Genomic DNA, 15,229 nt, shown 5'->3' on the forward strand with positions numbered 1-15,229 from the left:
ACTAACAGTACATTACCAGTAATCTTGCCTCGTTGGAGTGCTTCTTTTGATGTTGGCTTTTTTTGTGGTTATTGGAGCAATTTTTTTTTTTTTTTTTTATGTTTCGGATTTATCGGTGTGATGTCATAATTCCTCGGCCCGATAGTTATTTGTCCAATATTTACCATGCATCCCTGTGATATTTACATCTTCTGATTGCCATATTTAATGCATGAGTAATGTTTAATAATACAGTACTGCATGTATCAAATTAATGTTTAATAATACAGTACTGCATGTATCAAATTAATGTTTAATAATACAGTACTGTATATATCAAAGTAATGTTTAATAATACAGCACGGTTTATACCGGGGGTGTCCAAACTTTTTTCACCAAAGAAAAATGAAAGAAGGCGGGGGTCCACTTGAAAGATTTTGCACATTAAAGGGGTTAAAATCATTTCAATCAGTACATACTAAGCTATTAAAAACATCTTAGCTTTAGAGTTTTAGGTGACAAAGCTAATAGTTATTAGTGTTACACCTAATATATCTCAGTAATAATTAGGGATGTCGGATAATATTGGACTGCCGATATTATCGGCCGATAATTGCTTTAAAATGTAAATCGGAAATTATCGGTATCGGTTTCAAAATTATCGGTATCAGTTTCAAAAAGTAAAATGTATGACTTTTTAAAACGCCGCTGTGTACACGGACGTAGGGAGAAGTACAGAGCGCCAATTAACCTAAAAGGCACTTCCTTTGCGTGCCGGCCCAGTCACATAATATCTACAGCTTTTCACAACACACGTGAATGCAAAGCATTCTTGGTCAACAGCCATACAGGTCACACTGAGGGTAGCCGTATAAACGACTTTAACACTGTTACAAATATGCGCCACACTGTGAACCTACACCAAACAAGAACGACAAACACATTTCGGGAGAACATCCGCACCGTAACACAACATAAACACAACAGAACAAATACCCAGAACCCCTTGCAGCACTAACTCTTCCGGGACGCTACAATATACACCCCCCGTTACCCCTTACTCCCCCCACCTCAACCCCGACCCCCCCCACACACACAACCCCGCCCACCTCAACCTCCTCATGCTCTCTCAGGGAGAGCATGTCCCAAATTCCAAGCTGCTGTTTTGAGGCATGTTAAAAAAAATAATGCACTTTGTGAGTTCAATAATAAATATGGCAGTGCCATGTTGGCATTTTTTTCCATAACTTGAGTTGATTTATTTTGGAAAACCTTGTTACATTGTTTAATGCATCCAGCGGGGCGTCACAACAAAATTAAGCATAATAATGTGTTAATTCCACGACTGTATATATCGGTATTGGTTGATATCGGTAATTAAGAGTTGGACAATATCGGAATATCGGATGAATTAATTCAATATTGAAAACATATCCAGGGCCAATAAAAACTGTCACTTTAGACACCCACCTGATAAAACAGTGTCCTTTGAGGTGGACATTTGTTTTTTTGGTAGATTAAAAAAGTGCTGTTTCACAAAACACTGCAAAAGACATCTTTCTCAGGAGGATATGATGAAATAATGGTGTGTTAATTTTTGTATTTTTTCAATTGTATGGTGTCCTGCTTCAAATGCTCTTGCGTGAAATATATAGTATGGCCAATGGGCTGCAGGTTGCAGAATGTGAGTGTTTTCTTAAAAAAAAACACCAAAAAAAACTACGGAGGCAGAAAGGGGAAATGCGCTGCTAAGTCGAAAACACATGCAAACCGCCAAAAGACATACAAGTCAAAACATCACATTGTAAATGATTGGCCATGCCAAGATGTTATATTTTATTTCTAGAAATGTCCCTAGTTTTAAGAGCTATTTACCTATTTTTCGTCACTAGCTATACACACAAATCGTAATTTTAGCCTGAATAATTATATTTTGTATATTTTAGTTTAAAAATGTTAAAATTTATGATAGTTTTCTCCACATAATATTGTTTAAAGATTCTGCAACACCCTGTGGATGCTTAATTTAAGAATTGCAAGTTGAATAACGCGTGTCTTCAGAAGCCGTCAATCCATCCATCTTCCTCTGCTTATCCGAGGTTTGGTTGCGGGGGCAGCAGCCTAAGTAGAGAAGCCCAGACTCTGTTCCTCTTCCCAGCTATTTTGTCCAGTTCCTCCCAGGCAATTCTAGGCCAGCTGGGGGACATAGTCTTTGTTTTCAGAATTAAATACTTATTTCTATAAAATACGTATTTCTATTTTAAAAGTCCTGCTACTTCCTAGATATACAAATCTTAATTTAGTATGTCTTATGGAATTAAATTAACTAGCTGCATGGACAGATAATTTCACTACTTTTTAGTATTTCTTTCCTAAAATCTAGTCTTTTTATCTAATGTTTTGTCAGCTCTTTTTTTGCAGTGCATAACAAAAGTGCAGAGCAAACGCAGAAATACACACAAACGCCAAAAAACACATGCAACTTGAAATATGCAACAACGTCCAAGGTAGGGCTTACTTCCTATGACATGCTAGCTATGGAGGGCCAAATAGGACAAAAATAAATAAATGGATGTTTAAATAATTACTTATGAGTCATTGATGTAATAATGTCATGACCTGAGGGGTCATGTCTCATATTATGTTTGTTGTGGTTCTCCTATGTTTGAGTCTAGTTCTGTTCCAGTGCGTTTTCCCTTTGTTTACCTTTCTTGTTGCCTTGGACACTAAATGTACACACCTGTCTTCAGTTTATGATTAGTCGTCCCACCTGTCTCCTTAGTTAATCACTCCCCTCTAAATTCCTTTTTCTTGTTTTTGCCACGCTTAGTAGTTTTTTGCCTTGCCAGGGACTTTCATGTCTGTTTTTCGGATCCACACTATCCTAGCATCTTAGTTTATTGTATTTTTGCCTCGCTTTGTGAAATCAAAGTTGATTCTTACCTGCACGCCGCTCCTGCCGCTTCCTGCTTGTTCTTCGGCATGGGTCAGATCACAACCATGGCAGTAATGCCACCCCAAGAACGCAACAATTAAATAAATGAATGTTTAAATAATTACTTATGAGTCTTTGATGTAATAATGTCATTACCTGAGGGGTCATGTCTCATATTTTGTTTGTTGTGGTTCTCCTATGTTTGAGTCTAGTTCTGTTCCAGCGCGTTTTCCCTTTGTTTACCTTTCTTGTTGCCTTGGACACTAAATGCACACACCTGTCTTCAGTTTATGATTAGTCGTCCCACCTGTCTCCTTAGTTAATCACTCCCCTTTAAATTCCTCTTTCTTGTTTTTGCCACGCTTAGTAGTTTTTTGCCTTGCCAGGGACTTTCATGTTGTTCGCCCCCGGCGACTGTCTTCGTTTTTCTGCTCCACGCTATCCTAGCGTCTTAGTTTATTGTATTTTTGCCTCGCTTTGTGAAATCAAAGTTGGTTCTTACCTGCACGCCGCTCCTGCCGCTTCCTGCTTGTTCTTCGGAATGGGTCAGAACACAACCATAGCAGCAATGCGACCCCAAGAACGAAACAATGAAATCATCTCATGGTAAAATAATGAACAATTAATTACATGCTTTAATCAATAAGTAATTAAATAAGTAATTAAATGTAATTTTACATTAAATACATTAATGACACATGTCATTACACATTTATGTAATTAATTAGTTAATGATTAGGGTTGTACGGTATAGTAGTAGTAGTGTAGTACCGCAATACAAATTAATCATATTCGGTCCTATACCGCCTCTAAAAAGTACCGGTGCCGATGCCGTGTCATGCAGACGAGCACAATCTGGAATACTTTCAAGCAGACACAGTGTGTAGACAGAAAAGGGAGAATGGACGAATTTTGGCTTGATAACTAACGATAAAGCTGAAGTTTTAACACTGAAAAGCCCTCAGGAAGAGGTGCTTTAAGACATGGCTAGCTGGCTAGCAGCTAATGTCTGTCCTGTCAGCAGTGTCGTAGCTACTTCAAAAATCAATAATCCTCATGAACACATATCAAGTACATTTATTTCAAATATCATCCCTGTAAGACAAGTGATAGCTATACATGCTTCACTACACACCCCAGCACACCGGAATCATGACGACAAACATGTTAAAACTGGTCTATAGTTGACAAAGTCAAAACAAGACTTCATTATGCCTGATCGTTAACCATTAAGACGATCGTCTTGACATTTAACACACTACACACAAGTGAATGAAGGCCATACGTAGTCAACAGCCATACATGTCACACTAAGGGTGGCCGTATGAACAACGCCAACACTGTCATAAATATGTGCCATATACTGAGACCATACTCAACAACAATGACAAACACATTTTGGGAGATTATTTGCACCGCAACACAACATAAACACTACAGAACAAATACCCAGAATTCCCTGCAGCACTAACTCTTCCGGGACGCTACAATATAAACAAACGCCATTGGTGGATCTAGACCCAACATCCACTGTAATGATACCAAGTACACGAGTGTATCTAGTCGATACTACTATGATTACATCGATATTTTTTAGCATCACAAAATCTTCTTTCGTTTTTCGGTACCGGTATCAAAATATTGGTATCGGAACAACACTATTAATGACACATTTAAGTATTTAAATATTTATTTATTTGATTTTGTCCAATTTGGACCTCCACAGTTAACGTCCGGTTTTATCATGCTTCCCTTGTGTTTTCCCCGCATTGCATGTGTTTGGGGGATTTTTGGACATTGCTTTGTGTTTTGTGAGGGTGATACGTTTTGGAGGCTTGCACGTTTTTTGGACTTTGCAGCGCATTTGGCCCCATAAAAAAACCAAAAAAAAACCCGCACGTGTGTCCATTGGCTTAGTGTGAATGCAAACAAGTGGAATCGACTCTCCAGTGACATTTTTTACACTCTCATTTTTACTGAGATTATACAAACAAGATAGGGCATGTGAACTTTTGAGCTTTACAGATGCCGCCGGGCACATTTTGTTATTCCTCCAGACTGCCATTTTTTTCTGCGTTGATACCCTAATAGAGGAGCTACTTGGAATAAAAACGCCAATAAACGGTCCAAGTCTGCTCCGGAGTGCCAAGAAGATGTTCATGAAGGCAATTCCTCAATAAGTGGAAAATGACACCTGAAGAATCAGTTCTGGCAGGAAGCCACCACATTTCCCAGGCGTTATCAGCTTGTCTGGAAACGTCCTCATGCCAATGTGAGGGGACTTGTTGCGCAACATATTCTAACATGTGTGTGTGTGTGTGTGCAGGTGATAAAGATCCAGTACGTCAACAGGAAGGCCCACTACGACAAAGCCATCATCTCGGTGGAAGACCACGTGGCCTGCAGGTGTCAGCCTTCCTCCTCCTCGTCTTCCCTTTCCGTCGCTCGCTCGCCCAACCCTCCCCCCGTCCAGCCCCTGCCCCGGTCACCCAAGCCCCCCAACTCCAAAGCCGACCTCCATCGCCACGACGACCTGAAGCGCAACCAGCATCCCTACAACAGCGAGGAGCAGGAGTCGCCGGCGAGGCAATGGCCGCAGGGGAGCTACACGCAACTGGTGCACTGGACGCAGCCCAAGGTGCACCACTCCTATGTCAGCTGGTCGTCGGACGCCCGGGTGGAGCACGGCGTCGTGGGAAGTCCTCCGCCGGTCGGCCCGGGGAGCGGGCATGACGTCAGCCGGGAGGAAATCGGTGGCGACGGGCGTCGCCAGCAGAGCCACGGCCACAGAAGTTCGGAGGACTTGAGGACGCAATACTGGCTTGACGCCCCGCAGTCGGACAGCGCCTCCCCATCTGGCGACCCGACCCCATCCCCGCCGACCCCCTCCCCTTCCTCCTTCCCCGTTTCCACCAATCGAAGCGACTCGGCGAGCAGCCAACCGAGTGTGGAGGCCACGCCCACACATGCTCAGACTCTGACAGAGCGTCGCACAGGAAGTAGGAGTGAGGAAAGTGGTGAGCCGGCCAATGAGGGAGAGGCCAAAGACTTTAGACTGGTTAATGGAGGAGGTCACATGACGGAAGAGGAGAGGAGGCAGAAGGTTCTGGAGGTGGTTCAAGGGGAACTGGACCGACCTCTTCCTCCTCAGCAAAGCCCAAAGCCAGGTAAGCATCAACATTCATATATGCTTCAACATTTTGCTTAAATAAATGCCTGGTACTCTCTTCAGTTGAGTAGTTAAGCCAATATATCTTCTATATCTAACAGTAGTACTTCTAAGCACAAACTAACGTGTACTAAATGTGTTTATTGCCTAAATTGGAGAAATGTCTTTTACTGTACTGCCTTTTTGAACTGATAGAACATTACTTAAATATTTCAGCATTTTCATTTTGAATATGGGTCAAGCCCCTTCCCCCAAAATCCAAAAGAAAAAAAACACTGTATATCTACCATTGCTCATAATGTAACTCAAAAGCATATTTTGTCAGTGCCTAACTCACAAGGTAAATTCACGTTAGAAATTATATTGTCTCTATGCATATTTATGTGTGTATTATGAAGTAATATATTACTAAATATTCCACTTATATTATTAAATAATTATATATATACATATATATATATATATATATATATATATATATATATATATATATATATATATATATATATATATATATATATATATATATATATATATATATATATATATATATATATATATATATATATGTATGTATATATATATATATATATGTATGTATATTACTAAATAATATAGCACTTATGTTATTATATAATATTATAATATGATATGGTTGTATTTATATTGCATTAAAAAAGTGGTCCTTTAAAAAAAAAATACTATACAGTGCTCAGCAAAATTATATTAAAAAAAATCTAGTTTCATTACGTTCACCTAATAATATAAAGAAATAATAATAAAAAGACAATAAAAATGTATTCAGCTAGATATGACAATGTCTGGAGAAAATGTGGGTAAATTCTAGAAAAGCTGAAGCTGAACTGAAATGCTGATGAAATTGTAGATGACTTAGTCCAGGGATGTATGACTGGTTTTCATTGAGGGCCACATGGTAGTTATGGCTGCCATCAGAGGGCCGCTTGTAACAGTGAATAATGTAGGAATATGCCTCTGGAGTTCATTATTAGTTCATTATTAATTATATACATTGTTTTAAGTAGACTGTCGATTTTACAGTAAAAACTTTACATTCGTACTGTTAAAATATTGTGGTGGTTTTTAAAGTAAATTGAAAAACAGTAACACTGTTTTTTTTTTGGGGGGGGGGGTTACGGAAAAAGCTGGCTGCTTAGTTGCCAGAATTTTTGTGTTAAATTGACATAGGTTTTTACAACATTGAGAAACTGATCAGGCGGGCCGGTTCTACGATCGGAATAAAACTGGACTCACTGGTGATGGTGGCAGAGAAGAGGACTGTGGAAAAACTAGTGAGCATCCTGGATGATGCCAATCACCCTCTGCATACCATTATCAGTAACCAGAGGAGCCTGTTCAGTGCTAGACTGCTTCATCCCAAGTGCAGGACTAATAGACTAAAAAACTCCTTTGTTCCACACGCCATTAGACTGTACAACTCCTCTCTGGGGGGGAGGGGGGGTATTAGAATGACGGGGGATGCAAAACAATAACAGTGTAATACGTTTTCATAACATGGTCACTAATGCCTAGTTTCTCTTGTTATATTCTTATTTTACTGTTATATTTGTATTCTCATTGATGCTTTTTGTTTTTATTCTATTGTAATATTTTTCTATTTTGTTTCCATTTATACCCCCATTATTTACTTTTTTAAATTCGATCTCAATTCTGTACACTGCTGCTGGAATTTTAATTTTCCTGAGGGAACTCTCCTGAAGGAATCAATAAAGTACTATCTATCTATCTATCTATCTATCTATTATATTGTCAATGGAAAAACAGTGCAAGTAATTTTTTTTATTCTGGCAACTTAGCTGCCAGTTTTTCTACCGTAAAAACAAATGTACCGTTTTTCCATTTACAGTAATACACCGTTAAAAACAACAACCGTAGATTTTACAGTGGAAAAACTGGCAGCTCAGTCAACAGAATGTTGACGCAAAAAGAGTAGAATTTTTTTTTTAATTCACAGTAATATGCTGTAAAGAACAACGTACAATTTATTGTCATTTTTATTAATTTGATGGGTAGTTTGCTGTAAAGTTCAGTATTTTTATTTAGACAAAAACTTGTTTGGAAAGTATGATAATATTAAATGATTGTCACACACACACTAGGTGTGGTGAAATTATTCTCTGCATGTGACCCATCACCCTTGATCACCCCCTGGGAGGTGAGAGGAGCAGTGAGCAGCAGCGGTGGCCACGTCCGGGCATCATTTTTGGTGATTTAACCCCCAATTCCAACCCTTGATGCTGAGTGTCAAGCAGGGAGGCAATGTGTCCCATTTTTATAGTCTTCGGTATGACTCTATACTGTAATATTTGTTACAATATTGGATACTATTGAAGGTATGCAATTCCAAGCAGTACATATATTTTGTCTGTCAAAATGAAAAAAATCAATTAAATTTAGCGAGAAAATATTAAATACTTTATTGACACATATCATTTCCAGGTGTTTGCGGGCCAGATAAAAGGATGTTTTGGGCCTTCAGTTTGACACCTGTGACTTAGTCAGTCATAGTTTAGGATTAGCACGGAGTGAAAAATCATAAAAAAATTGTCTCCACACTTCTATATAACCGGGAAATGTATAGAATGAACCCAGCAACAATTGCTAGCAAATCCCGCTGCTAACATGCTAACAGTTAGCATAGTTGAAAATTACCACCAAGTAACAAAATCAATACATTTTAGGTGTTAACAGCCAAAAGTAGCTGTAATGAGAATATAAAACATTAGCATGCTAACGTAGGAACAGTGCGCATACGTGCAACAAAATATATGATTTTAGGTTTAAATGTACAAAATGAGTTAAAATGTCAGTATAAAAATTTTGCAGGCTATAAGTAGCATGCTATCATGGGAACAGTTAGCATACTTTCAATTTAGCACCTAGTAATGCAATGTATGATTTTTAGGTTTAATTGTACAAAAATAGTTTTACATGCTAGCATAAAACATTAGCTTGCTAAAATTTGACTACTAATATTGGAACAGTAAAAGTGAAAGTGAAAGTGAAAGATAGCGCCAAAAGGGTACTTGCAAAAATATATATACAGTAGTGGTCAAAAGTTTACATACACTTGTAAAGAACATGATGTCATGGCTCTCTTGAGTTTCCAATAATTTCTACAACTCTTATTTTTTTGTGATAGAGTGATTGGAGCACATACTTGTTGGTCACAAAAAACATTCATGAAGTTTGGTTCTTTTATGAATTTATTATGGGGCTACTGAAAATGTGACCAAATCTGCTTGGTCAAAAGTATACATACAGCAATTTTAATATTTGGTTAGATGGCACTGCAATAAGGTGCTTTTGGTAGCCATCCACAAGCTTCTGGCAAGCTTTTGGTTGAATTTTTGACCACTCCTCTTGACAAAATTGGTGCAGTTCAGCTAAATTTGTTGGTTTTTCTGATATGGACTTGTTTCTTCAGCATTGTCCACACGTTTCAGGACTTTGGGAAGGCCATTCTAAAACCTTAATTCTAGCCTGATTTAGCCATTCCATGAAGAATTTGGAGGTAATCCTCCTTTTTCATTGTCCCATTTACTCTCTGTAAAGCACCAGTTCCATTGGCAGCAAAACAGGCCCAGAGCATAATACTACCACCACCATGCTTGACGGTAGGTATGGTGTTCCTGGGATTAAAGGCCTCACCTTTTCTCCTCCAAACATATTGCTGGGTATTGTGGCTAAACAGCTGTAGCTGTAGGACTCCCACAAGATATGGAAGGACCTTTAGCTGTCTGCTATTGTGCCTGTTTTAAAAACACTACATTTAGTTATAAATAAAAAAGCAAAATGCATGGAGTGCTGCTTGGGTGTAGCAAAATGTCTTCCTCTGGTGCTCTTCAGTTTAGGGATCCAAGTGAAATTTATAAGAAAAAAAATTAGAGGCACTCTCGAGGATAAAGATTAAAACATCTTTATTAATGCTTGGCTAGTCTAGTAAAAACATGCCTGTATAGGCGTTTCAGCCTGAAAGGACTTCGTCGGGGCAAAAATTCAGTGTAAAAAATGACACAGAATTTTTTTTACATTGAATATTTAATTTCTTTACACTGAACTTTATACTCTGAACTTTAAAACACAGAATTTGTTTTTTTATTGAAATTGTCAGCATAATTTTAACGCAAAAAATTCAGTTACATAAATTCAGTGTCAAAAAAAAAGCTTTCCTAATAAAGACACAAATTAACCTCCATAATAATTTGCAACACATGTTTAATATACTGTCTGATAGAGTACATACTAGTGTTGTCCCAATACCAATATTTTGGTACCGGTACCAAAATGATTTCAATACTTTTTGGTACTTTTCTAAATAAAGGCGCCCACAAAAAATTGCATTATTGGCTTTATTTTAACAAAAACTCTTAGGGTACATTAAACATATGTTTCTTATTGCAAGTTTGTCCTTAAATAAAATAGTGAACATACAAGACAACTTGTCTTTTAGTAGTAAGTAAACAAACAACGGCTCCTAATTAGTCTGCTGACGTATGCAGTAACATATTGTGTCATTTATCATTCTATTATTTTGTCAAAATTATTAAGGACAAGTGGTAGAAAATGAATTATTAATCTACTTGTTCATTTACTGTTGATATCTGCTTACTTTCTCTTTTAACATGTTCTATCTACACTTCTGTTAAAATGTAATAATCCCTTATTCTTCAGTTTGATACTTTACATTACTTTACATACCACGAATTTGGGTATCAATCCGATACCAAGTAGTTACAGGATCATACATTGGTCATATTCAAAGTCCTCATGTGTCCAGGGACATATTTCCTGAGTTTATAAACACAAAATTAAAAAAAACGAAAGAAGATGTGATGCCAAAAAATATTGACTTACCGTATTTCCTTGAATTGGCGCAGGGAATATAGTATTCGCACGTCTAGAATTACTGCCGGGTCAAACTCGTTTCTCAAAATAATTAACGCATGCTTGGCCTTATCGCCGGTTTATTATTGAAGCTGGATCAAATTCGTTTCGCAAAATATTAATTTTATTATCGCATGTCTATAATTTTCGCCGGGTCAAACTCGTTTTGCAAAATATTTAACATATGGCTAGAACTTCCACCGGGTCAAATTCGTTACGTCACGAGTGACGCATCTGTCCTCATTTTCAAAATGGAGGAAGCTGCTTTCAGTAGTTTACAATCGCACAAAGGAAAAAAGATAAAGAGCTTTTCAGTAGGATTTAAGGTCCAAGCTATTGAATACCGGTACAGTATGCTAAAGAGAACAGTAAGCAGCTATGTTTTATTAATATACCGTAGCTGCGTGTGTGAAATACTGTATAAGTCATTAAATGACTCCCGTCTCCTGGTGGTAGAGGGCGCTGCCGCGCTAGTGATCCTTCTTGCGACTTCCGGTACTGCAGAAGAAGTGAACACATGCAGCAAGAGATTTTTTTTTCTTCCTTTTAACAAGGATTACATACCGGTATCTAAAATAAAACAGTTTTCTAAACTGGACTTTCAATCGAAGCAGGATGTAATAATTAAAGGAATATCTCCATCGAAAAAGAGACTTTTAAAACTGAAGAAAGAAAATAAGGATTACTTCTATAAACAAGTTATCGATGCTTTTGGTCAGAAGGAGCTGCAAATGGACTCCATTTATAAGTACAGGTAAGACCATAATAACGTTTTTTTAATTAAATGTGCTTTTCATGATGGTATGCTTACATCACACTCAAAGCGCACGCCTAAATTTTATGGATTCCTTTGGGTAAACGCCGGAGTGAGAAGAGGTTTTAAAATAATTACCGCATCCCGCCGGTGTGACAGGAGGTTTTAAATTAATTAACGCCCCTGCGGCTATTCAAGGAAATACGGTAATCATAGTAGTATCGACTAGATACGCTCCTGTACTTGGTATCATTACAGTGGCACTTTTCAGAGGCGGTATAGTACGGAAAATGATTCATTAGTATCGCAGTACTATACTAATACGGGTATACCGTACAACCCTACTGCATGACGGGTAACAAAGAACAGTTGCTGTTCTTCCTGCACCCCCAGAGATCTCTAAGCTGCAGTCGCTTCAAAAGAAAAAAAAACCCCTTCCTGAGACGACCTTGGGAGTGTTGTAAAGTGTGAGAACTCCACGGTACTTTAGAGCTGCTTTAAGACAATGGATGTTGTGCGATTAAACTATTCCGTCTGCCTAAAATGTAACAACTCTGTCCTCCACAGTTATCTCCACGGCGGCCCCGCCCTCCAGCCGCCACACCCCCTTTAGACCGGCGTCGCCCCGAGTCCGGCGCAGGAGGAAACATCGCAAGCGCATCAGCAAAGCGGCCATGAGGACCATGATCATGTAGCGACCAAGCGCAGGTGAGCACAGAGGTGACGGTTTGCTTCTCGCGCTGCTTTGACTATCTTTAATGCACAAATGCCTCGCTACGAATGAACAATGACCTTCCAGGGTCACGATGAAGTACTTTGGCCTTACTGCACTGCTGCTTTTGTCTCCATGGGAACAAAGGAGTCTTATCATAAACTAAGTTTTCCAGTAAACTGACACTTTGAAGGTTGGACTCAATGCAAAATGAACCATTGGAAATGTTATAGAGAACTAGAAGAGGCAATTCCCGAAGGAATTGCGTGTGAATGCTCCTATGCTGAAGTTAAACTGAAAACCTTAAAAAAAATTTTTTACAGCAGTAAATAATTTTTTCTACAGTAAAATCTTTTTTTTGTTAGTTTTTTTACCGTAAAAAATCTGGGTTTTTTGTTTTTACCGTCTATTACTGTAAATAGAAAAACAGCACCACTGTTTTTCCTGCAGTAAAATTCTGGATTGAAGCCGACAGTTTTGTTTTTTGTTTTTTCTTTACCGTAAAATCGATTGTAATTCTTACAGTGTCCAATTTAATGGTTTACATGCTTCAAAATTACTATTCAAATAGATATTAAGGTTTTTTTTATTTTAATGGAAAAAAAATGTTTGGAATTTATCATAACATAATATTTGTGTGCGCAATTTGTAGGGCTGTGAATTTTTGGGAATCCATTCAAAATCGATTGTCGATTCAAAACGATCCTGGATTCTAAACCCATACTTTTTAATTACATCGGCTGCCAGTTATATGATTACTGTAACTACACTCCTCCGTAAAATAGATAACCGCTATAATAAACTTCTATATTACTCAAAAGACAACAGGTTTGGTTTAATGAAATCCTACCCAAACATTTAATAAAGTCAAATATAAATAAGGCAACAAGAGAAGTATTGCACACTTCTCTTTTCTAAATTAAATATGTACAGCAGATATGGGCATCTACATCAACAGTATGATTTGCCTGAGTAGCTTTTTAAAAAAAATATATATATATATATTAAAAAAAAAAGAAAAATCTATTTTTTTCAAATCAAATACAAATCGTTACAAAGAGGAATCGCGATTCATTCGAAAATATTTTCTTTTTTTTGACACTCCTTGTTATTAGACAATATTGAAGTATGCAGTACGTATATTTTTTTTCTGTCCAAATGGAGATAGATAGATATAAAAAATTTTTTTTTACTTAGGCATAATATATCCAAGCTTTTCTGGGGCCACACAAACTGATGTGGTGGTCAAGATCTGGCTCCCAGGCCTTGAGTTGGACTCTTGCACACTAGAGCAGGATTCAAATTAATTTTAGATTGTTTATTTCGTACATATGTAGCATCATCTACAAAGATACAAAAAATTGCTATTGCGACATCCAGTGGACACATTAAGAACAGCAGTTTCTTTCATTCCAAAATTTCAGGTTCATTTTTATACTTAGCAAACTCATCCCGTGGGCCGGATTAAAACCTGTTTGCGGGCCTGATCCGGCCCTCGGCCCGTACGTTTGACACCCCTGCGCCCGAACATTCATTTTGACGGCCCCTGTTTAAAAAAAAAAAAAAAAAAAAAGTTAAAAAAACATAACTTCCTGGTGGGAGGTCCAATGACAGCACATATTATTTCTGGACAACAACAATCAAGTGCTATAACTGATGCCATGGAAACTCATGTTCAGCACAATAACAATGGCTCTTCTTCCAACAGGGACTTGTGCAGCAAACCAAAGGTTGTCGGCCAGAAAACCAGCGCCCAAAGGGTGTATGGACGCACTGGACACACACTGGATACACTGGACTTATGGGATTCTTTGGGGGACAAGTGCAAATGGACGCCGGTGGACGAATCTAAAACATAAAGTGCAATCTTAAGAACTCCTTTAAGGAACCGTGTCACACTAAACACTGGATTGACTCGCTCTGGGCTCCATTAAGGTGCACCTCATGCCTGGGACTTCAACTGGACCTGAAGGACTGGATAACTGGAGAGAGACTCTACGGTTGCGCCTTCTAAAACACTCACTTTGTACTACTGCCATCAAACATAACATGGAAAACCAAGTTCTAAAAAATCCCAAACACATTTAACCCACATATGCTCATCATACATAAACAAAAAGCAGTCTTAAAGACGAGACTTTTAGAAACGCTGTGAGACAGTTATAGCCAACACTGTACGTGTAAAAGCTTCTAGCGAGTAGGTTTTATTTCTTAACTTATTTAAAAAGGAAGAAAAAAAAAGGATGACAATGAAGTCCTTTGGTTCTCAAGTGTAATTATTGTTATTATTATTGTTGCCGTTTCAGGTCAAAAGAACTACTGGTTGTACACTGTAACTGTCATGAATGTTATTTTTCATAGAAAATAAAGAAAACTTCAACAGACATCGCCCGCTGTGTGTGTGTGTGTGTGTGTGTGTGTGTTAATGTGTGTGAGATTTCTAATCTATGCAGTCCGGGCGGGGGTCAGAAAAATTGTCTGGTTGCTGTGGCAACTGTCTAACGGACATGTCAACAGAGGAATATCATATGGTGAAAGTGAGACAAGGGCATGTGTGTGTGTGTGTATGTACGTGTGTTTGTGTGTGTGTATGTACGTGTGTTTGTGTGTGTGTATGTACGTGTGTACGTGTGCACATGTGTATGTGTGTTCTTGTATTTCTACCCTTCTTGGGACATCAACAAGGAAAAGTACCTTCCATAAGAGGACCGGTGAACAAGTTCGGACATAAATCATGGTCTCAATATGGAAAAC

At 38.2% G+C, this 15,229-nt stretch overlaps 1 protein-coding gene across 1 annotated transcript in view; it reads left to right on the top strand.

Annotated features, from left to right (window-relative positions):
- The window catches only part of pdgfba (platelet-derived growth factor beta polypeptide a), a 52,454-nt gene extending 37,600 nt beyond the window's left edge, over window positions 1-14,854 (top strand). The window contains exons 5-7 of the mRNA XM_062026835.1: window positions 5,241-6,081; window positions 12,331-12,471; window positions 14,184-14,854. Coding sequence (XP_061882819.1) covers window positions 5,241-6,081; window positions 12,331-12,458 — 969 coding nt within the window. The 3' untranslated portion in view covers window positions 12,459-12,471; window positions 14,184-14,854. The remainder of the gene's footprint in view (window positions 1-5,240; window positions 6,082-12,330; window positions 12,472-14,183) is intronic.
- Window positions 14,855-15,229: the final 375 nt, after the last annotated feature.

The sequence above is a fragment of the Entelurus aequoreus genome, linkage group LG18, assembly GCF_033978785.1.
Source record: "Entelurus aequoreus isolate RoL-2023_Sb linkage group LG18, RoL_Eaeq_v1.1, whole genome shotgun sequence".
Taxonomy (NCBI): domain Eukaryota; kingdom Metazoa; phylum Chordata; class Actinopteri; order Syngnathiformes; family Syngnathidae; genus Entelurus; species Entelurus aequoreus.